General features: G+C 44.7%; 1 protein-coding gene across 1 annotated transcript in view; it reads right to left on the minus strand.

Moving 5' to 3' along the window:
- Positions 1 to 25,154, minus strand: part of COL14A1 (collagen type XIV alpha 1 chain) — a 144,685-nt gene that overhangs the window by 45,752 nt on the left and 73,779 nt on the right. The window contains 11 exon segments of the mRNA XM_048508594.1: positions 5,908 to 6,096; positions 7,198 to 7,264; positions 8,407 to 8,442; positions 9,509 to 9,580; positions 11,206 to 11,259; positions 19,530 to 19,586; positions 20,844 to 20,897; positions 21,477 to 21,516; positions 21,518 to 21,570; positions 22,671 to 22,724; positions 24,459 to 24,545. Coding sequence (XP_048364551.1) covers positions 5,908 to 6,096; positions 7,198 to 7,264; positions 8,407 to 8,442; positions 9,509 to 9,580; positions 11,206 to 11,259; positions 19,530 to 19,586; positions 20,844 to 20,897; positions 21,477 to 21,516; positions 21,518 to 21,570; positions 22,671 to 22,724; positions 24,459 to 24,545 — 763 coding nt within the window.

Raw genomic sequence — 25,154 nt, forward strand, 5'->3', positions numbered from 1 at the left:
GAGATAGTTATTTACAAGCCCAAAGCACATTTCCAGCAAGCCACGAATATACTTGGATTGAAGCGGTAGTGTTGAAATTGAGAGCTGGCTGGAAATTCAAACCAGCATCTGCAAACCTCAGGGCTTCCCAGCCTAGTCATTTTCTAGCACAGTTTCAGAGAAGAGAGCCAGTCAGGTGATTTGGCACAAGACTAATAGAGCCACAAGAAGAAATCCAGCCCTGCGGGCTATGATCTTTAGGCTGGCATCCCAGTCTTTTTGGACTGATGCTATCACATTCAAGCTTACAGGGAGCCTGAAGGGAGGCTTTCCACTGTGGTTAAAGACTCGCAAAGTGCATTCTCAAGGGGGCTGAAGAAAAGGGGTCGGCTGCCATGAGGTGTGCGCACTTCATATCGGGAAGCAGAGGGACTCTCAGATACGCAGAGAAATTGCCCGGGAGATTTCCCCAGACTCCTTCATAAGATTGCCAGTTTTTTAAACTGGTCCTTCCAGCTGTGCCTTTAATATCAGTTTGATCTGCAGCAATCATCAGGCGATGTTCTTTAGTTCCATGCCAGGAAAAGCTGCAGATTTCTGCATACTGAACTGCTGTAAAAGGGACCAGACATTTTCTTTTTCATGGCAACCTTATCTGAGTCTCAGTGCTATTCAGAGGAACACGCCACTCTTAATTGAGTGGTAAGAGCAGTGGCATAGCTTCCATGGGGAGGGGTGGGGACAAATGCCCTGGGCAGGCCCCTGGAAAATCACTCCCCACACCCCTTCCCCATTTGGCCAGACTCGGCCCCACCAGGCTGCTCCTTCAGCCAGTGGATGCTGCAGCTGGGAACCCTTAGCTCCGCCCCATCCAGCTGCCCAGGACCGCCACTGGCTCAGGTAAGGGGGGCGAAGGGGACACCATTTTGCCCCGGGCGCCATTTAGCCCTGCTACACCTTTGGGTAAGAGTTAAGCCCAAGGGAAGGTCAGCTTTTTGGAGCCCAAATACCAAAGGGGAAAAATGCTGCACCATCCGTCTCCAAGGATGGCCAGACACAATAAGGAGCAGGTGCTCAGGAGCAGCAGCAGCAGAAGGCATTTGCTTTCACATCCTGCACGTGAGCTCCCAAAGGCACCTGGTGGGCCACTGCAAGTAGCAGAGTGCTGGACTAGATGGACTCTGGTCTGATCCAGCAGGCTTGTTCTTATGTTCTTAATAAAAACAGGTGAAGCCTCAGAGCCCAACACTGACCACGGCTGAAGGAGGAGAGAGCTGTACCCTTATTAGAGAACTCTTATTTATTTACTGAAAACATTTATTAGCCGCCTTTCTACCTTGGGGAACTCAAGGTTGCTTACAATATGAATAAAACAACGATTATATGTTTTAAAAATCACCTAAAAGGCCACCCCTTAAAACCCCAATGAGGACTGCCAATAAATAAAAACTAGATTAGTCAAATGCAGTCCTAAATAAATAGGGATGCCAGCCTCCAGGTGGGAGTTGGGGATCCCCCGTAATTACAGCTTCTCTTCAGACTACACAGACCAGTGTAGAAAATGGATGCTTTGGCGGGAGGACAGTGGTGGGATCCAAAAATTTTAGTAACAGGTTCCCATGGTGGTGGGATTCAAACAGTGGCGTAGCGCCAATGGGGCTGGGCGGGGCACAACGGGGGTGTGGCCGGGCATTCCGGGGGCGGGGCATTAATAATTTCTCTGTTACTGTAAAAAAACTCTTACTGTAAAAAAAAGTTCCTAATTTCCAGCTGGTATCTTCCAGTCCAGAACTGAAACCCTAAATATAGTGAGTCCTAGCCTCTTCTTAGAAGCAACTACTTCTGCTAGAATTGATTCCCATTGGGCGTGAGATACTTAATACTGGGTAATGCTTAATTCCCTTTGTAGAGATCAAAAGAAGGATACTTTCAACTGAAGCCAGTCTCTTCCGTCCCTCCATCACATTGCAGTTTTTAAAACAGCCCAACAGGAAGAATTATCCCGTTTTCTACCTTCACTAACCAGCCACATAGGAAACAACAGGACTTTATGATTTTTGGACCTGACGGAAAAGCAGACCCAATTAGTAACCCCCTCTCGGCACACACAAATAATTAGTAACCCACTCTCGGAAACTGGTGAGAACCTGCTGGATCCCCCCTCTGCTTTGGAGGGTGGACAATGTGGCACTGCACCTCACTCAGATCCCGAACTTAACCCATTACATGTCCAAATGAAAATCTCAACCAGCGCTTTCATCTTTAATTACAGTTTGCTTTCCCAAAGAGACTCAATTGTTTCCAGATCCTCTTCTGCTAAATAACACTAATTGGGCATGGACCGGGAGATCTGGTGAGATAATGCTATTCGTTTTTCAGCATGAGGAAAAGGCAACTGAGAGCCAGTCTCCTTTCACGTCCCTCCATCATTGCAGTTTATCATTAGAATCTCACAACTCCTTTTCTACCACTCCTTCTCGAATGACTGTACCACAGAGTGAACAACCGTACATGCTCCAAATGAAAATCTCCCAAGCGTTTCAACTTTAATTACAGTTTGCTCTCCCCAAAGACCAATTGTTTCCAAATCCTTAAATAACACTAATTAGATTTTGGATAGGAGATCTGGTGAGATAATATTACATTTTCAGCATGAGGAAAATCCCACAGGGGAAAACTAGAGGCCACCAGGTCAGTCTTTTGTACTCGCTAAAGGTAGGCAGCACTTTACGCACAATCCTGTCTGATGATCTCTTCAATCGAAAACGCACTCACACTGAATCATGGAGGTGCCAGTTTCCTGGGCTGTATTCCTACCATACCACTTTGATTGATAGGTGAATGCTGCCATTTGATAATGCTGCCATTTTTTTATATTAAAAAGGCAGGACTGGTCTCACATGATTAGTATTTCTCTTTCACAGAAGCAGTGGGAAACCAGTGCGGTTCTGTTATTCATATATACATGGGATTCCATCACAGCATAACAGTTTCCTTGCAATTTTGCATGTGCCAAAAAAGGGGACTTTATTGGATTTTTATTATAACCTGTGCCTTGTTTAATTTTAACATAAATGTTTCACTTTACTCTGTATAATCTAGCCATCCATCCTTTTTTAACCTCTTTTTGTTCCTTCAGATGTTCTCCTTTTCTCTCTTCAAAACATGACTATAGTGCCGCAAGGTGGATGAGCTAGATTTAGTTTTGAATCAGCAGGAGGGTTGTGGGAGAGGGCAACATCTGAACAGGATGGTTTGAAGAAGAAGAAGGAGGAGAGGAGGAGGAGGAGGAGTTTGGATTTATATCCCCCCTTTCTCTCCTGCAGGAGACTCAAAGGGGCTTACAATCTCCTTGCCCTTCCCCCCTCACAACAAACACCCTGTGAGGTAGGTGGGGCTGAGAGAGCTCCGAGAAGCTGTGACTAGCCCAAGGTCACCCAGCTGGTGTGTGTGGGAGTGTACAGGCTAATCTGAATTCCCCAGATAAGCCTCCACAGCTCAGGCGGCAGAGCTGGGAATCAAACCCCATTCCTCCAGATTAGATACACGAGCTCTTAACCTCCTACGCCACTGCTGCTCCTTGCCAACTTACAGGAAGTCTTCACTTCCAGGTAGCTCTAGGAATCACCAGTAATTCTTTGGTAAATTTTTTGTATAACTAGATGGGGTCCATTTGGTTACGTGGGGGGCACCTGACACCCCCACACATGACCGAAAAGCATGTGCCCGGGACATGAGTGACCCCATGTCCCTATAGGCCATACACCTCTGTACAGAAGGGAACTCAATGATAGACCTGAAGTAAATTGTATCTTTTCTCCAACTGATGTCTAAATTCTAAAAGATCAATCCAGTAGAAACGGTTTGCAGCTTGAAGTCAAATTTTTGAGAGTGCCGTTGGAGATGGGAGGTTGGCAGGGGACCATGTCACGACGTTTGAAAGCAGGCTAATGAATGCTGGTGGCAGTGACCTTAAGTATCAGTTCCACATTAGGAACAAAGTTGGTTCTGCCAAAACGTCTCTTTTACTTTGACAGATGTTTTCGCAATAGAAATAATGAACACGAGAACCCTGATCCCACGCCCTCTTTCCTTACTGCAAAACTGTCGGCCGTCCCCCAGATTCTCTACCCCTCCTTCCGCAAGCCTTGGTATTGTTTCTGACATGATTGCTGTCATCAGATACACTATTTGTTCCTGTCTACACATAATATCTGTGCAAGTCCAAAACGGTTCCTTAACTTGTTCAGAGAATTTTCGCTTTTCAGGAGCTGTTTTATGGACCCCTTTTTTCTTTAGCCCGTCCAAATTGAATCAGTCTCATTCTTGGTTCCAACTTCCCACTTCACTGGGTACCTCGAACCCCTTCTTCCGTATTCCTCTAACAATGCGGCTCTTTGTTCAGCTTTGCCATAGAAACGCAAGGCCCGACAACCTCAGCCTCCTAAATCTTGTCTCCTCTTACGCTGAAGTAATTTGAATTATGGCCTCAGGAAGGAGAAAAACTCCAGGCTCTGAGGTCGCCGAAAGGTTTCCTGTCAGAACCAACAACTTCACGTTAATTCTCAGGGTTGCCCCGTGAGCTGTCTGACATGCCAAAAGAGGTGTGACCACTCTAATCAACTCACAATCAGTCCAAAATGCCATTCACAGGTCTCAAAGGCAGCCCAAAATGCTATTCACAGATGTGGGGGTGGGGAGTAATACAGCCCTCAGACTGTATCAGCATATGTATACTTAAAATTAATTCCCATGGTCTTCAAAGGGATTGAAGTAAAATCCATTAATTTTTGGATTTAAATGGTCTGTAATTGCTAATAGATTCCTTCAAGATGTTTATGGCATGCCAGAAACAAAACAATAACAACAGCATCAGCTCTTGATCTATATAGCTAATGTTCTAAAGAGGGATGGGCAGTGGTGGGATCCAAAAATTTTAGTAACAGGTTCCCATGGTGGTGGGATTCAAACTGTGGCGTAGCGCCAATGGGGCTGGGTGGGGCACGACGGGGGCATGGCCGGGCATTACGGGGGCGGGGCTGTGGCAAGGACACAGCCACTGCGCCAGTCCTTGGGCGGGAAACAAATGCACGCAGGCGCAGGCTGCCACGCATGCTGGTGCACCTCCTGCTAGACTGCTTCAAGTTCTGCACGCTACTGCTGAGAGGAGGGGCGTAACTAAGGCAAAAATCACGTGGCAAAATCACCAATTAGTAACCCCCTCTCGGCACACACAAATAATTAGTAACCTACTCCCGGGAACCTGTGAGAACCTGCTGGATCCCACCTCTGCAGCGTGGGTACACATTCAACCGGTGCTTTGCCAGCTGCATTGGCTCCAGGTGAATTACCAGATCAAATTCAAGTTTTGGCACTAACCTATGAAGCCCAGACGGTCTGAGGCCCATGTACCTTCAGGACTCTACTGGTATAAGATCACTGCGGCACCAGTGATCTGGAAATTCGCGTAAAACATTTTGGCTCGCCCTTTATACCAGAGAATAATTCTGATTTTTTTCTTTTTCTTTTAACTTAAATTTTTTTTTTATAAAGTATGTTGATATTATACAATACTGTACATATATTTTAAGCATTTCTGAGTTTCTAAACTTTTCTTGTGTCGTCTTCTGGCCTTTGAGTATCATCTTCGGCTTTGGCAAAACTCCCCCAAAATTCCCACTTATGCTGACCCTTGACGTATCAAAACCACACTGGGGAAAGTCACGATGTGGAAGGGATAACTGTACTATTAACTGAGAAAAAAAAAAGAACAGAACACAATTTCACTGGTTTTACCCATCTTCCAGCAGTTAACTGCTAGCAAGTCCTCTTCCCTTCGTGAGTCCCAACTTCTATCAGACACGGCTGCATCCTCCTGGTTTGCCCTCAAGCAAATTGCATCTTCCATCCCTTTTAAATTCAGCTTACCTCTTTCACCAGGTCTTCCAGGCTGGCCAGAACTGCCAGGAAATCCTGGCCTTCCTGGTGATCCCTGTTCTCCTTGGGGCCCGGGTAGCCCTTGCCGGCCAGGTTCACCAGGAGGTCCGGGGATAGTTCTTGTTGACACCGATTGGCTTGGAATCTGATTTAAGATCGAGTTGTATCTGGCCAGGTGTCCTGCATGGTGGGAACATTCATAAAATTCACATTTCATCCATTCAACAAAAGCCACCTTGAGTTCCCGTTCAGGGGTACAAACATAATATATGTTTACTTAGAATATTTCTATCCTATGTTACCACGTAAGACACAAACACAAATATTCCAATAAATACAAAATAAACTTCTCGTGGTAGAACTCTAGTTTCCTAAAAACAATCTATAGGGGGCTTTCAAGTTTTACAAGGATGTCCATCCAGACCTTTTGTGGGATAACAGTCCTCCATGTGAGAGAACACCATAAACTTATCAATAAATCAATAATAATAACAGTTTGCCATCAAGTCACAACTGATTAACAGAGACCCCAGGTCCACTGAAACTTTCAAGGCAAGAGATGAGCACAGGTGGTTTGCCATTGCCTTCCTCTGCATAGCAACCCCCGTCTTCCTTGGTCTTCTCCCATCCAAGTACTAATGGTGTCCAGCCCTGCTTATCTTCTAATCTCTGATGAGACTGAGACAGGCCGGGTTATCAGGCTGTTTAAAAAATAAGTACATAAATGCATGGTATGTATGTGCTTATGCACAGCCGAAGAGCAGCGTGGTGAAAGTAATTAACATTTTATTACTGAGTCAGTTCATTGGTTCATATGCCACAGTATCACCAACTCTGACCGGCAGTCGCTCTCTACAACAGACGAACCAAAGACCTTTCCTAACATATCAGGAACCCCTGGCTCTTTTTCAACGGAGTTTTCTAGGATCTTCAGCGTTAAGACACATGTGCCAAGCACACATTCCCTCTCCACTGATTCACAACCCTTTCCCCAGCAGGAGGAACAAATGGGAGAGGGCTAAAACTCTTCCACCAACACAAAACATCCACCTCCACTCATGAAACGTTATGGAACAACTGGTGTCCCACCAACTCAAACACAAAGCACCACAGACCTCCTGATTCTTTGCAGACTGCCTAGAATATTGTCAAGCACCCGGTGAATGACACTTCAAGGCTTCCAGCTTCACAGGTCGCCAGAGGCCCTGGTCCGCATTTCAGAAATAAACTAAGACTGGTAATAGATATAACTTTATGGGAATTATGAATGTTTCTACCCACCCTGGATCAGCTGTTCACACACTTGACGAGCTACTGCCCGCACCATAGCTTGGGACTGAAGATCTCCCTGTATAACAAGAATATCATATTAGCTCCTAATTTTTTCCTGGAGTGGTTAAGAGCAGGTGCACTCTAATCTGGAGAACCAGGTTTGATTCCCTGCTCTGCCGCTTGAACTGTGGAGAGTTATCTGGTGAACTAGATTAGCTTGTGCACTCCAACACATGCCGGCAGGATGAGCTTGGGCTAGTCACAGTTCTTCGGCGTTCTCTCAGGCCCACTCACCTCACAGGGTGTGTGTGGGGGGGGGAAGGAGATTGTAAGCCCCTTTGAGTCTCATTATAGGAGAGAAAGAGGTATATAAATCCAAACTGTTCTTCTTCAAGTGGTTTCTACACAGGGACAGGCTTGAGTAGTTTCCCGGCTGTTGCTGCTGCAGCTTAATGTGATAAAGCAGCAGCACGACTTCCATTTGGGAAGTTTCGCCAAAACTTCCCTGCCCCAGTCCCATAGCAGCAGATATTACCCCTCTTATAGGTCATCTGAGCTTTTTAAAAAAAATTTGTGATTGAATATCATTATAAAATCATAACAATATACCCATGTATCTGGTTTTTAGAATTTCTAGCTTTCTCCCCCCCCCCCCCACTTTTTAAAAAGTCTCTAGCCCTTTTCATTACAAAGATATGCCTTTCCCCTTATATTGTCACAATGGAAGGGGATAGAGACTTACCTACTATTAGAAAAAGAAAGCTGGGAATTCAGCCTGATACAATGGATGGAGCAGTGAGGACTGGCCACTGTAGGTGGTGAAATGGCAGCCATGTAGACAGAACTGGAAAAATCCAAATTTTCTCACCTACATAGCAGCTCTGCTGTGATCCTTCCCAAAAATTTGCCGCAAAGCAGGTTGGGAAAAGACCAGAGAAAAGTGGGAGAAACTCTGGGAAGTGCATGAATGGACCACAATTCTATGGTGAAGAATAAATAACCCACATGGAAATGGCTTCATTTTGATCAGTACTAGAAAATACGCCCTGAAGCTTTTGTGCTTTTCTGTTTTTCAAAAAAACGAACAAGTTGCATAACAACATATTTTTCTTCAGAAAAGTGAGGACTAGAACTCAGTCCTTCTTAGAAAGCATCAACTCCAATCCTCTTCACAGTCCTATGGCCTGCTCAGTTCTGCGTTTACAACAGAATACTTACACGTTCTCCCCTCTCTCCTTTTGGTCCAGGAAGCCCCTGTGAAAAACAATTAAGACCAAATTTAGCTTTTATGCATTCATTTTTCTCTCCCCCCCCAAAAAAAAATGCATGACAGCTTTCAAAAACATGTAGCAGTATCCAGGCCATGTGATTTGGTCCACACTGGCACTGAAGTTAGGTCTTCAGCAAGGTCGCATTGCAGTTCACTGCAAATGCCAACGTCACAGCAAAACTGGCTGGCTGGATGCCGGTGCTAATGTGATAACTGTGTGGCGAGTTGCAACGTGGCCCTGTGGGATATTTGGTCCTCTCGATATCAAGCTGGCTCGAGCGGAGAATTTCCATTTGAGCCACAATCTTGTGCAGGTGGAAATACGAGAAAAGACAACTACAGGCACTTGTGGGATGTCAGACTTATTGTATTCCCACTTGCATTTCTACTTGGATCTTGTGCAACCAATTTCTGGGCACTATAACATATAGGAAAGAATGAGCTCGACACCGTACAAGATCTTGTATGAATAGGACTGTGCTGACTGGGCCACTGAGCACATACCGAGAGATGTAGATGGGCCATACTGTGTCCAATGCGCACTCTGTGTTTTCCGCACACACACACACACCCGGTGCCCTGCCCCCACACCTCCACACTTACCTTACTGAAAAAGTGCAGGCTGGAGAAGTGGCCTGTTCCCTTCAGGCTGAAAACAGCCTGGTGGGAACTATACTTCCCAGGAGACATTGGGGCTCTCAAGGTCTCCTGGGAAGCGTAGTTCCCACCAGGCCGTTTTCACCCTGAAGGGAACAGACTGCTTCTTTAGCCTGCACTGTTTCAATAAAGTTAGTGTGCAGGGGAGGCACTGTGGGGGGCGGGTGGTGGTGCCTGGGGGGCAATTTTCTGCCCCCCAGGCATGCACCCAGTGCAACGCGCGCACACCCCTTTCCCCTGGTAGCTCCGCCACTGTATATACCCACATTGTCCCACATTATCAGGGACTGCAAATTTATCCGAGGGCATGCTGAAGTGACACCGTGTCACAGGGAAGACAGAATTTCTGATGCACTGGTCAAAAAGGAAGTGGGTGATTGTTCTGCTACTTACAGGGGGCCCAAGGTCTCCTTGTTTTCCAGCATTCCCCATAACTCCTGGCACACCTGGAGCACCAGGGATCCCCTACATGGAAAGATCAAGAGCAAACTTCAATATTCTAAGAAGCATGCATAGGTATTATCACAATATATCACCCAAACAGCCAAAACGACACGTGTGAGAAACTGAATTTAAAAATATAACTGATGTTCTTGAATAATAACTTTGTGCATCGCTTCTGACTCATGGCGACTCTGTGAGTTAATGAGCGTCCAGTACCTATTGTATGGTATCCCTGTCTGGATCCAAGCTTGGCACAAGAACCTGGAGCGTATCCAATCAAACTTCCTATGTAAGATATTTAGCACCCCACATTGTGTCCCTTATGGTGTGCTCTGTCTGGAATCAGGGCAACATCTATTAGAAACTTGGGCATGGGCTGTAACATTTAAGTTTTGGCTGCGTCTATGCTTCTGCATAGATCCAAAAAGTTTATCTTTGCTAGAAATGAGGGAGCTTCAGCTTTCGAAGTGGTGGCTCCATATTGAAAAAAAAAATCTCCTTGGGTTTCTCATGGGATTCTCTTCATATGCTTACCGCTGCGGAAATTTACCATCATCTAAAGATCAGACTGTACGACCAGGAATACCAATCTCTCCTGAGTGCTGCACAAAGCTCCTGTTCCCCTCTATATTTTGGGATCACACACCCGAAATCTAGCCCTGCTGTATATTTAGAACAGCTTGTTAATTATAAGTGCAGATGGGTCATGACAAGAGCAAGGTGCAACTCATTCCCCTCTGTCTATCTTCAAGGTAGTTTCCTTAACATCCCACAAAGTGAGCGTTGTTGTCGGTACTGTCCCAACGCTATGGACTCAATCCCTCATATCCTGCTTTACTGTTTGAGGTATAATGACATTAGAACCGATCTGGAAGCTTTACTACCTCTAGAATTTATGTTTCTCTCAGACAAACAAAAAATGTCTAAGCTATTGAACAGCCCTAATGTAGAAATTTCTGAAGCAGTTGCTACATTTTTAATCCATGTTCTACATGATATATAACAATGATCCTGTTTTTGTACTTGGAATGTATGGTGCTTCTGGTTTATGCCTAATAAAGGTTTTTGGATTGGATTGGAGTTAATGAACTCTAGAACATTCTGGAAGTGTTCTAGAACGCTTAGATCTTGCAAGCTGAAGGCTGTGGCTTCTTTTATTGAGCCAGCCCGTCTAATTTTTGGTCTCTCTCTTTTCCTACTGTCCTCAACTTTTCTAAGAATGACTGACTTGCTATATTACCAGGACAGCCAATGATCACCATGAATGAGCTCCATCTTAAGCTTCTATTTTCTGGCCCAATCACAAGTACTGAAAATACACCCAATGTGTGCTTGAGATTGTGGCCAACTACCTCCTCCCTTCCAATCAGATTTTTGACGGCTTTCCAAGTTGGATGGCTTTCCAGGTGCAGCTTTAATTTATGCTTGATACGTGTTGAAGTAATAAGTGGACTTGGGTTACACCATCAAAAGCAGTTAATTTGTGGCCGTTTCCCCATTTTGTCACCACACCAAAAGCAGTCACAGTTTTTGGATGCAGGGTTATCTAGCTGAGCCATGTGAAGCAAGTTATTGCCTCCCTGGAGCATTTAACCCAGGCTAGCTAAAATGTAACACTATGGTTGAAATTCTTGGCCAGGACTTACCGCAGGTCCTGGCGGTCCTTGTGGCCCAGTGGGCCCATCTTTCCCAGGTAGGCCCTAAATTTTTAAAAGGTACAGGAAATAAGTATATTACTCTTTACGCTGAATAAGAAGTAGCAATTATTTCCTACGTACTGGACTGGTAAGAGAAGTAAATGAAGTTCCACGCAAATGCAGAAAGACCATCCCAAGGTTAAGGAACGCTTATGAAAAACTATGCGATTGTGTATAGAGACACAGTGAAGTAAACAAAGCGTTCTCACAGAGCTCCGTCTGCACTGAAGCCGCAACATGCTTTCCAGAAGTGGTGGTGGACGGGAGTTGAATGCATTTGAACCTATATTTTACAGTATGCAAGATCACCAAGGAAATCCATACAGAGGCAAGCAATGAAAAACCACCTCTGAATGTCACTTGCCTTGAAAGTCCTTTGGGGTGCGATTTGATAGCTAAAGAAGAAAAGAAGCTTTGCATACACATTTTTGTCATGTTTTCAGTGTTCAAAGATCTCCCTACATACATGCATGTATTTATTTAGAATCATAGAGTTGGAAGAGACTCCAAGGGCCATCAAGTCCAACCCCCTGCCATGCAGGAACACACAAAGCACTCCTGACAGATGGCCATCCAGCCTCTCTTTAAAAACCTCCAAAGAAGGAGACTCCACCACACTCCGAGGAAGTGCATTCCACTGCCGAACAGCCCTTACTGTCAGGAAGTTTTTCCTGATGTTTAAGTGGAATCTCTTTTCCTTCACTTTGGATCCATTACTCCTGGTCTTAGACTCTGAAGCATGTATTTTGTATTTATTTATTTATTTACATCCTACTTATTTCCCGAACAAGGACTCAAAGTGGCTTAGTTCATCATTATCTCCTAATGGAAATTCGAATCTCAGTCTTCCAAGGCCCTAGTCCGTCACTCTATTCACTAAACCACACTGGCTCTCTCTGAATACGAATGCTGCAATCTTTACAGTGATGTTTAGACATTAAGTCACTATTATTCTCCTTATATTGCACTTTGTGGAGGAAAGGGGAACACTGTGGTTGAGCGGATTGCATCAAGTTTCCTAGTGGGTTCATGGCTGAGGTAAGGTTTGAGATCGTGTAGCACAGTTCAAATTCTCAGTATTTATTAGTTACATCAGCTCTTAATATTTGTTAATGCTTTTCAGGGATCTCCTAGGCAACAGCTTTTCTGGTTCTCTTTAAAATGTGCACAGCAAATTGCTAATTTCAAAAGATGAACTTCACTCCTCGCACCATCAGAATACCTCATAAACTGGAGCTTAGGAGCAGTGGTTAAGAGAAGGTGTACTCTAATCTAGAGGAACTGGGTTTTATTCTCCACCTGAGCTGTGGAGGGTTATCTGGGGAATTCAGATTAGCCTGTATACTCCAAGACTATTATTATTATTATTATTATTATTATTATTATTATTATTATTATTATTATTATTATTATTATTATTACATGATAACGTTGCAAACCATTATTTATGGGAACACTTCAATACTCATACAAGTTGAGCCACTGAATGTTAAAGGGGACATTTAAAAAAAGTTTGTAATTTTTTTAATTAAAACAGTCACATTTAGAGCAGAAATTTATCTCTGTTAACATTCATTTTGCTAGTTTTGACCCAGCTCTCTAATCTCTCCTCTGGAGTATTAGTTACCCCTTCTAATTTGGTGTCATCTGCAAATTTGATTAGCATGCCCTCTATTCCATCATCCAAGTCATTGATAAAAAATATTGAACAGGGTCCAGTACAGAATCCTGCGGCACCCCACTAGTCACTTCTCTCCAGGATGAAAATGAGGCATTGGTGAGCACTCTTTGGGTTTAGTCAATCAATCAATTACAAATTAAATTACAAACGATTACAAAATTATGTGCGTAATATATGCTAGAGTTGTTCATATGTGTTGTTGTACAGAAAATGTAACTCCTACGAAAAGTTGACATTCCACTTTGAGCATATTTTTTAGCTTCTGCAACGAGCAAGAAATGAGTGAAATCTCTTACCAAAAGAGTGGAATCTCTTTTGGTAAGAGACCATAATAGATATATATTATGATTAAATATGCAATTCCAAAACAAAATTAAATATAAGTTGGAAGAAGACAATGTATCTTGTCCAGGGTCTTAAATCTGACTGAAGTTACCAAAGAATGAGAGAAAGTGAGAAGAAAATTTAAAAGAAAGAGTGAGAGAACATGAGAAACTTTTAGAATACAGAGATCAAAAGTAGATGCGTGGGTATCTCAATTAACACAGGAGTATGAGTTCAGAAAAAATAAGGAAAATGAGAAAATAGGACGTAAGTTAGCAAAATTGATAAGAAAGTTGTAAACTTAAAAAATAGTTGAATGTTATGAAATGTGTTTGTAGGAATTCATAGACGGATATAAGAGTACAGATAAAAATTAAAAAGACAGGAAATTAACAAGATGAAGAAGAACCGGAGTGTGAAATTAGATGATATAATTTACAACTGAGGAGTCCCCAAAGCTACAGAAAGATCAATTTGCTGTTTGTCTAGAAAATCACTTTACAGAACAAAAGTTTCCTTTGGTAAGACAGAAAATTAAGCAGGCTACAGAAGGAGTCCATTATAATAGAAAGAAAGTAATTCTAGACAGTCTTGAATTATGAACAGTCACAGATAGTAAATCTGCAATATTACACAAACCAAGAGAAACACATCGCTTGACATATTTACTAAGACAAAACAACATAAATTATAAATGGACAATATCATTCAAATGCTTGGTACTTCTAAAACATCATAAAGTCATAACACTACAGTGATAGGTCAATTTTCAGTTTTTTTAAAGAAAAGCCCAAAAAAAGCCCTCCAGTGGAAAGGGAAAATGGCATGGGGGAGAGATGGCAAGGAAAATAGTGCAGATGTGGGGGGGGGGGGGCCCTACCAAGTCTGTACCTCGCTCTCCACGGAGCATGCAAACGCACCTGGGAAGAGATCTTTCCCCCAAACAAACCAGGTTTTAGACAGATTGCTGCAAAGTAAAGTGAAATGTGGAAGCAGGACAAAAAGAGGACCACATCACGCGGACACCGCAACAGAAACCTGCTCTAGTTCAGTGGCCAAACCTGTGGAAGCGGCCAGAAAGGGTTCTTTTGTATTTACTTGGCAGCGAAGCAGCCTCCAAAAACAGAACGGACTCCTGGGGCAGTTGAAAGACTAATAGAATCACTGCAGCGGAACCTTTTGTGAACTGCATGGATGCCTTCAGTTAGCAAATACACATACAAAGGCAGACGAACAAATGTAATCAGTGGAGTCAAAAGGCATTGAAATGTAAGTGACAACAGACGATAACATAGTCTTCCTAGTCACGATAACTCAACGCCTTTAGCATGAGGAGATATAAAGCCAATTCATACGTGACCAAGTCCACATGGCAGACGTGTCAACAGTCCACAGATGTGCACTCTCAGATCTGTGGGAGGTCCATTAAATTGGGATCCTGAACACCTGGGAATAACGTTCCCAGCACAGAACTCCAGACTTGCGCCTGATCCAAAGTCTGCCACTTGGCCTTTGCAAAAGCATGAGATAGTGTCAAGCTTCCTGATTAATTCTGGCAATATTTTGAACTGGAAGTACGGAATCATTCCGCTGCTTTTAGTATGCTCGCAAACCCAGCCCTTATAACCAAGGTCTTCTCAGCAACCCCTTCGGCGAGGCTTTGCCTAAATAGCGATTGTGCCGCATTTGTTAAAAGATTCCTGTTTGGGCTTTAAAAGCTTGCTCTGTGCTGTTTTTGGAGCGAATCGTAGAAATTCTTGACTAAGTAAAGCTAACCCGATATGACTACAGCCAAGTGGTTTGGGGATTTCTGCTTTTCAGAATGCACACGAATGAACACACAGAGTCACGCCTCATTTACAGCAGGGCCATTGTTTGAAGAATTGACATCGGGTAAGTACTTCACAGCCCTTGAATACAGCATAAGCAAGCGTGTCAGAAGAGGATTAAGCAAAAAAGGACAGGGGGTATATTTGTAGCCAGCACCTTTCTAATAACTAACAGATGCCGAATTCTCTTTGCTCATTCATCGAGGTTTAAAGTTCGTTTTATTAGATTTTCAATTTCCAAAGCAGGTTCAGAAGGGCAAATACAGACAAGATGGGGTGTTGTGGGGTTTCTAGGCTGCATGGCCGTGTTCCAGTAGCATTTTCTCCTGACGTTTCGCCTGCATCTGTGGCTGGCATCTTCAGAGGATCCTAATCAGGAGAAAATGCTACTGGAACACGGCCATACAGCCTGAAAACCCCACCAACAGCCCAGTAATTCCAGTCAGAGGCGTAGCTCCAAAGGAGCGGGGGCATGACACCCCAGGGGCACACCCCCGTGGGGGTATGGCGAGAGTGTGGTGAGGCAGGACAGGGGCATTCCAGGGCGAAACGGAGGCGGAGGACACACCAGTGCATTGGGCGCTTTCCCCCCTTGCTACACCTCTAATTCCAGTCATGAAAATCTTCGACAATACAGAGACAAGATGGTTTGAGGGTTACAGTCATTGCAACCCGTAAACCATTCCCTCTGATGAATTGTTGAAGGCAGTTGTCCTAGAGCAATGATGGCGAACCTATGGCATGGGTGCCAGAGGTGGCACTCGGAGTCCTCTCTGTGGGCACGCACACACACAGTTTGTCATGTGGGGGGTGGAAAATCACCCCACCACACACACACGCCTAGGCTGGCCTGGGCCACTGAGCACGACGTGTGCGCACCGTGGTGAGCAGGGAGGACTCAGCTGTCAGGCCTGGTGCCTGTGCTTCGGGTGGCTGCTGCCCAAGGGGGGGGGCCACAGAGGAGGCAGAGATGCTAGAGAGGCACATAGTGGTGCGCATGGGACTTGCTGGAGGCTAGAGCAGGCTGGCCCCTGCTTGAGTGGCTGGGGCGGAGGAAGAGGGAGCCAACCAGTTTTTTCTAAACTAAAACTTCAGCATTCAGGTTAGATTGCCGGGTTGGCACTTTGCAATAAATATGTGGGGTTTGGGTTGCAATTTGGGCACTCGGTCTCGAAAAGGTTAATATCACCTGTCCTAGAGGGCAGCTGGACTGGTGTGAGGGTAAGGTTTTCCCTTGATGCTGTCTCCTAGCATCGATATTCAGAGGTATGCTAATGTCTCTGTATATGACACAGGCTCCCTTCACTATCTGCAGCTAGTGGCTGGTGATATGCTTACTTTCCTCTGTAGATCTGTCTCTAATACAAGATTTCCAGATACAGGAGCCTAAGATCGTGTCGGCAGTCCTAATTTTAAAAATGAAGCTTGTGAGAAGTCACCCTACTGAGTCTAAATGGATGTTCAGGAACATTGCTTTAATATGATTTTGGGACATAGATTTATTTGATTCTGTCACAAGATATGGCTATGCACACTGTCAGGGGATACCAAACACCAAACTACTTATGGAGTTTATTTTATTAACAGAAAGCAGATTGCTGAATCTGTTTCAAATCAGTCACTTTAAAAATCGATCCAAGCTAACCCTCAGCTATATTTTGCAGAGCACGTGTAATCCATCCACAGAGAGCTGATCCATTGGTTTCCTTATGTTGATTTAGGGGGGTCTGTTGCCATTTCTTCCCCATTAGAAGAAAATGAGAGATTAAAAGGGGAAGAGAGAAAGAAGGGAAAACAACAGCTCTGCGGTTATAGATGTTAGAAGACTGCTGGTGAATTTGGGTGCTGTGTGGTTTCCGGGCTGTATGGCCGTGTTCTAGCAGCATTCTCTCCTGACCCGCCTGCATCTGTGGCTGGCATCTTCAGAGGATCTGATGTTGGGAAAGCAAGTGGAGTATATATACCTGTTGGAGTGTCCAGAGTGTCCACCTATTGACCTTGCTATCTTCATTGTTACTCCCGTGCTATAGACTTCATTGTTACTCATACTTCTATTCAGATGCCCTCACCGATTGACCTGGCTGTCTTCTTTGTTACTCACAGACAATGTTTCTTCACCCACCCTGGACACTGCAACAGGTATATATACTCCACTTGCTTTCCCAACATCAGATCCTCTGAAGATGCCAGCCACCGATGCATGTGAAACGTCAGGAGAGAATGCTGCTAGAACACGGCCATACAGCCCGGAAACCACACAGCACCCCAGTGATTCCAGCCGTGAAAGCCGGATACTGCTGGTGAATGTTTTCCCCAAGCTCCTTCCGTTATTCTTTGTATTTGCATATTTGGAACGAAAAATAATGAGGTTTTTAAAAGGCAGAAGGAAAATTAAAATGAAACCTGGAGAGAACTAGGAACAGCCTCAAGGTGCCACACTGCAAAAGGTAAGGCCGACAGATGCCTCTACCTGAGGTTCCTCTGCTATGGTTCCCACCTGGTAGAATGACCTGGTTGAGAAGGCTGGAAAGGTCCTGACATTTGTGTTGTTTTTTAGAACATATAAAATGAATTGTTCAGAAAGGTATTTTTATAAAATGATTAGGGCTACTGTTTTAGTATCTGAAAAAAATGAAGCAGTATTTATAGCGCACTGATTGTTGGATGTAATATACTGTTTCCCAGCCCAATCCAGAGTGGGGGTAGGCAGATTCCTGTCCGGAGCCCTGCCCATTCAACCAGTGCAAAGGGCAAATGCACCAGCAGAGGGGCAACTTACCTGGGCAGCAAAGCACCATGGAGCTTCATGGTGCCTGACCTGGAAGCCATCACTTGTCCCTAGGCCTGCCAGAAAAAAGTTGTGCTGGTGTGACTGGGGGGTTCCAGGGGTGGACCATAGGGTGGACTTTACCTTACATTAAATCTTTCACTGCCCGCCCACCCCCCTATGCACCAGCAGAGCCAGAATCAAAGATATGCCATGTTTTCTGTAGCGTATCTCCATTCTTCCCAGTAGGGATTCTCAGAGAGGGAGTCTTTTTTTGTTTTTTGGGCTTTCCGTACTGTGGGAAAGCCCTTCAGAGAGGGCAGGGAGGCACCGAAGCAGCTTCATTCCCGCCCACCAGCCCACTCTGGATTGGACTGTTAATCTCATTGCCCCTTAGTTCTGTTACATTATTTGTTGTACACAGTGGAACTTCGGTTTTCATTGCCTTCGGTTTTCATCTGTTTTGGTTTTCATCGATTTTTTCAGTGAAAAATTTGTCTCAGTTTTCATCGATTTGCCTCGGTTTTCATCAATTTGCAGTGAGGTGCAGGGGTTTGTGGAGAAAAATCACCCGGACAGAGCTGTTGCAGGCCGTGTCTGCAACTTGTTTAATGACAATGTCTTGCCCCATTTCAGACAAATCTTAAAGAGGCGTCAGAAACAGACCTCTTGGGACAGCTTTCTGGTGCGACATTGGTCCACTGGCTCTGAAGCTGGTCCTAGTGTTCTTGTTTGTTACTGTTTTCAGCATTAAACACTATGTTTGTTCACCAAAAATGTGGTTTTGGTGTGTTTTTTTTGGAGTGCCTAGAACAGATTAATTGGATTTACATTGATTCCTATGGAAAAGTTTGCCTTGTTTTTCATCTGTTTCGATTTTCATTGATTCTTTTCAGACGGATAACCAATGAAAACCGAGGTTCCACTGTATATTATACTGCCCTTTGTAACATTCTTAAGGCGATAATCCACCCAGATGCTTAATGAGAAAGGTGGACTAGGTGCGCATGTGTAAAGCGTTGCCAAGTCACAGCCAACTTACGGCAACCTCAGCTAAGGATTTTCAATGCAAGTGAGAAGCAGAGATGGTTTGTCATTGCCTTCCTTGGTGGTCTCCCTTCCAAGATATAATGATATTGGTCTATACCATGTAAAGCCTTCCCTCCCTCAAGATGGATTGTTCGCAAGCCAAATGATAACAAAGCGAGGAATTGCCATCAGTACCCATCAAACTGGCTACCACTGTTTCTTCTGCTGTTTATATACAGCCATATGCAAGATTTTTTTTAAAAAAATCATGTTTATCCTACCCCTCCTCCTAAGATCTCAGGATGCTATAGACAATCCATTCCCCACTTTATCCTGTGAGTAGGCTGGACTGAGAAGAATGACTATGGCTGAGTGAGGCTTGAATGAGGGTCTAATTCTAACACTCCAAATGCACCACATTGACGTACTTTATAGTATACAGTGAATTAACAAGAAAAAGGCAAAAGAGACCCACTGGGACCACAAGCACAAAACTGGGTCAGAGAACCCTTGTTTGGGAAAACACAGAGTAGATCTATTGGTGACAGAAATTACAGATGACCCCAAAGGAACGGATCTAGGAAGCCAAGTAGCCGTCACTTATTGCCAAGTCCAGTAGACCAGCTCTGTGATTTGCATTCACACTTTGTGAGCCCTGGTTTCCATCTCGTCCTGGGGATCCCGATGGTCCCATGACACCCTGCGTAGAAAACAGAGCAAGCCAGATAATGCATTTCTAAACACATGCAGATTCAAATATTTTTAAAACATTGCCGTAACTTTAAGGGCTATTCAACTATCCGTGTCCCCAGCTTGTAGTGGAGATTCATGTTTACTTCATACTAAGATAAATGCAGGTTAGCATAAAGTTGTGGGTGTGTTGCATGCCATACTTTCTCTGTGGCCTTCACTAATTCATATACTGTGGCCTTCACTAATTCATATACCCCTTCTTTAATTCATATACTCCCGTAAGTGGATACACAGAAACACTATTCAAATGGGATGCTCATATACACGCTCTTCTCATACACACCATTCATAACCTACTCTCATTTACTCACACAGCATTTAAAATTGATCAACCCTTCTACGTTGTGTTAGCTACCATTCAGCGCAAGCCACATTGAGTTCCACAAGAAAGGCCACAAAATAAATAAATAAACGGAGAAGCTGGTGCTCTGATTTTTGATACTTAAAGAATCCCAAAAGGAAAAAAAACCTGTATTGCCATGAGCAATACAGGGCGCCCCCTCCCCGTGCCCCACTTACCTTAGCCGGAAGGGCGGTTCTGAAGGAGCAGCCGGGAGCTTGCCACTGGCCGCTCCTCAGCCTGGCCCCACCAGGCTGCTCCTTCAGCCAGCACAGGCTCTGCCGGCTAAAGGAGCAGCCTGGTGGGACTGGGCCGCAGGGCAATCTGTGGCAGGCTCCACGTGATCCAATGGAGGGCGCCCGGGGCCAATTGACCCCCCATGTCCCTCTGGCAGATACGCCACTGGCCATGAGCACATTAGCGCATATCCTTAAAGCACATTTTCCCCAACTCCATAGTTCCATTCAGTGGGGAAGGGAGGCTGCCCCTTTGGATCGGAAACTATCCTGAAGGTAATGGGTAACAAGGAACACTCAGAACTGAATTTTCCTCTCTCCTGCACACACAGAGCCATTTTGATAGCAAAAGGGGGCTCTGCTGTTCTTTGCTAAACAAAGGATTATAAAAGGGAAGCATTCCTTATGAAATGTCAAGAGTTTCCCCTTGTCAACTAGATCAGGCCTCCTGGCTTGGCTGCTCCTAGCTGCCAATGGGCCTCCAGGGCAGTGGCCCACCAGGTATTTTCCCATAAATGTAAAGGGCAAGACCACTCCTATACAACTACAGTTCTGAAGCATCCATAAGTGCTGCAGAGTCCACATGTAAAGATATTTATGCAAGGCAACTGATTAGCACAAAAATTACCTGTATACCAGGACGACCATCTTCTCCCTTTTCTCCTTTTTCCCCAGTTGGTCCCTGAGGATTAATGATCGCAAAGTTAAGCAAATAAATGGTTTATTTCCTCTCTCCCTCCCCCGCTTCGATTCACAAATGCGTTCTCTTTTATACTACATACAAAGCTACTGCAGATTTCTTCCTGAAAAAGGAAATACTACAGGACAAGTCACAAGCATGGAGCAAAATCCAGCCAAAACACTTAAATCCCACAGATTTCAACAAAAGAGAGAATTAAGAAGATGTTTAACTCTAACCCATTTGAATCTTAGGCCTTCTTTACTTAGTTTGAAATATTATATTTATAATACATATCTATTTTTTACTATTGGGTTCAATTTATTTAACACTTTATGTAATGCCATTAAACAGGTAAGAATGAAAGGAGGGGGGAAAGGTAGTTGAGCTCTAGATCTAGTTGAGGGTTGTCATGAAGGGCCTCCCTCATCTTTAGTTGAGTCATGCCCAAACCCCCAACTGCTGGAATGTGAACAAGACCTTGGTTTACCCATCAGTTTAGAACAGGGGCTGAGTGGGAGTTATGGTCCATAGACATCTGAAGCGCCAGAGGATTAAGGACACCTCTGGTTTACAACTTACCGGAAGTCCTTGGATAGAAAGTCCACTTGGCCCCTGTAATGGGAGGTCCTTGAGGACCAGGAGCTCCAATTTCACCACGTGGTCCATCCGGTCCCTAGAATTACAGTCTAACAGTCATAAGCCAAAACTCTTCCAAACAAATAAAATAGCAATCTACACCAAATAAATGCCCAGAATCCACACATTTAAACAATAAAAGGAGGCTTATCAAGCGATGCATTACTGTGACTGAGCAGCACAGGAGAAGCATAAGAGAAGTGCAGAAACCAACCCCTTGCAGTGTGCTGGTTCAAAGACACAAATGTCAGACTCTAATATTTGACCTTGAGGATTTGCTCACAAATGGGAAGTGGCCATATTTCAAGGCTCAGTCCCTTGAATCCACAGTTAAAGGATGTTAAGCAGGACATGCTGGGAAAGAACATCTCTGCTTAAGATCCTAAAGCATTGCCGCCAGTCAATAGTGAGAAAGACATGTCAACGATTTGTATGAGGTGGTTCATACAAGACAAAGTTCACTACTAAGAATCCATCAGTGCCATCTGTTCAATATCAATCCTTATACTTTTAGCTACCCATTCTTTCTCACACACATTCTAGAAATAATTTCAGACGAATATCCATTGTTGGGTCAATACAACTGAACAGATAATATAAGGCTGGTTCCAAATTTCAGAGACCCTGCGCTAAAGGTGTCTAGGAGCCCTTCTCTCCAGCTCGTACTTCTTTCTTGCCTGCATGTATGTCCCTCTCCTACCAGCAGCCCATGTGCTTCCACCTACTTGCTTGCTCACAACTCCCCCCTCCCCCACACACACTGTCTGTGTTCTCAACTGCACAGACTCCCTTCCCCTTTGGTACTGGGACTACAGCCACCAGGAACACAGCTACTGTGTAATATTCACATGACCTTCCCCTGGAGTGCAGGGCTGTGCATGCAGCTGGGAGCTCAGGTGATGGGAGCGTTTTCAAGTGAGAGGTTGGGGGAAGGGGGCCAAGTAGCAGGGAAGGCATGCAGACAGTGGTCCAGCTGGTTTCACTGGGAAGCCACAGGCTGGCAGCTATCCCATCTTAGGATAATTTCACAGTCAGTTCTTGAAGGCATAGGTGCAAACCAGGTACAATTGGGTCAATGGAAAAACTCCCAGGAACTTTGTATTGTGCCTAAAAGAAGTAGAAATCTGACTCAATTGCAGTTGGACCATATTCACCACGGTTACCCTTTGGACCTCTCAGGCCTGGTCCACCCTGCAAAACACATTTAGCATCCAATGAAAACATAGGCCCTAGTATCCACAAAGGTCTCCTTTTTCCTTGCCCCCCTCGACCTCCACGAATTTATACTCATAATCTGATTTAGAAAAGCCTCATTGATACAAGATCTCATCAGATAAGAGCAGGAGAGAACCAGCGTGTTGGAGTGGTTGGAGTGTCAAACTCTGGCCTCTGTTTCAGGCTCTGGGGGAAACTGGATGCTGGAGAGGGATCTTTGGTGTGATCTAGCAAGTTGCATCTTGTGTTCCCAACAATATTGCAGTGAGGGAAAATTTCATCCTTGACTCTCGAACACTAGCTTGGATCCTGACTAGTGTTTCCATGGATATAAGCACAGTGTGATATTCCCATGTTGCCCCTTCTGTCTGAGACCAAAATGTCCCTGAGATCAGGAAGTGAGGCCAAAAAATCACGTTTCTTAAGTGGAAGTCCTTTTGCCTATAGATATTGGGTGGCCCAGTCCCACAGACTGTTGGTCTGGGGGGGGGGGGGGAGGGGATAGTGTTGAATGACTGACTGCAGTGACCACAGTGATGTACTTCACAACAATGCCCACCCCCCTCCGGGAGTTCTTACAACATACCAGCCTTCCTGGAACTTTTGCTCTTGATACCATTACAGATTCAATGTTATTTTAGAACACTAATGCCAGCAGTATAAACAAAGAAATACCAGCAAGTTTGAAGGCCGAGTTTTTAAAAATTCCATGGGTTTCTCAACTCATTCATTTAAAATGCTATCAGTTCTATGTTTTTTAAAAAAATAAAATGCTGGCAGAAAATTCTGTGAAAAAACTGCAGAATTAAATCAACTCCAATGTAATCTAATATACACAGGAAATCAAACTCCCAAACACTATTATACTTGTCTAAACTGAATCATGACTCTTTTATCTACAGTGAATTATTATGGGAATGCTTCTTATGGGATTTTCCTTGAACTTCTCATATCAGTAAGTATCAGAAATTTTTTAAGAAGTTACAAAAATGAAAGCAATAAGGCACAACCATGTTGGCAAACATAACTGCATTGTCTCTGGACTGTGCGGCTGGTGGGGTACCATTCCCCCGTGGGAACTGGTAGTCAGGGGTGGTGTTGTGTGATGTGGGGGCATGACATGGGGTATAATGGAGGGCGCCTTGCTGCTTATGCTTTAGTTCTGGCAACAGAAGCCTAACTGCTTATTCCTGATGCTGTTTCATAATAAAGAAATCATCTGAACACAGAGTCTAATTACTGAACAGTCCAGGGGCATGGCAGAGAAGACAGGAAACACAATGGCAGGCACCATACAGGGGCGTGGCGGTCACGGGGACATGTGGGGTCAAATATCCCCGAGTGCCCAAACAGCTGGTCACGTGGAGGGTGGAGAATCGCCCCCCACACCCCTCCTTTCTGCCCTGCCCTGCCCCACCAGGCTGCTCCTTCAGCTGACAGGGCCTCTGTCAGCTGAAGGAGCAGTTTGGTTGGGCCGGGCTGAGGGGCAGCCCACAGCAGGCTCCCACCGACAAAGGTTAAGTGGTGGGGGGGGGCACCCGTTGCAGGTGTTGCCCAGCTATTTCCCCCCTCCCTATGCCTCTGGCACGATAGTAGAGACAACTGCCACACTGGGGATCAATGGTTCATACGATATATTAAAGCCATATTCCCAATCCCATAGAACCAAAGACATTGACATGGGGAAGTCAAACCTGAAGGAAATCTTACCGGTGGCCCAGGTGGTCCCTGAGGACCTTTGCTGACTTCAGAACAGGAACAAGCATGAGGAAGAGAAGGGCAACTTTCTTCATCTCTCTAGGAACAACAATAAATAAATGTCATCCCTGATAACATCACAAAGCTCACTGACGGAATTAAGAATCCAGAACCAAAGACACTCTGGTCCTGAGCACATGACCCCAATGCTCTGAAGTGCTCTACTCGTTAATCTCTAATATGGTGCTCTACTCTTTATGGAGCTTCCTCCTCTTTTTTTGAACAGGCAGATGCTATGAACAAACAACAAAGGAATAGATATGTGTATATGTATGTGTGCACACCTATGACTTATGGAGTTCCCAGCAGAGGCGTACCACCCAGGGGGACATATGGGATCAAATGTCCCCGAGCTGTGGGCATTTAGTCACATGGGGGGTGGAAAATCACACCCTACACCCCTCCTCCTTCCCTCCGGGTCCATACACTGACTTCAAGACCTGGTGCACAAAAAGTTGTTTGGTCGAGGGGAGGGCAACCGCCCATACAGGAGGGCAACCGCCCATACAGGGGGGCGGGCAAAAACTCAGATTTTGCACCAGGCTACATTTTCCCTAGATATGCCTCTGGACCTCAGCAAGGGGTTTTCAAGGCAAGTGAGATGGTTTATCATTGCCTTCCTCTGAGGAATCTTCCTTGGTGATCCCC

The sequence above is a fragment of the Sphaerodactylus townsendi genome, linkage group LG09, assembly GCF_021028975.2.
Source record: "Sphaerodactylus townsendi isolate TG3544 linkage group LG09, MPM_Stown_v2.3, whole genome shotgun sequence".
Classification (NCBI taxonomy): Eukaryota; Metazoa; Chordata; class Lepidosauria; order Squamata; family Sphaerodactylidae; genus Sphaerodactylus; species Sphaerodactylus townsendi.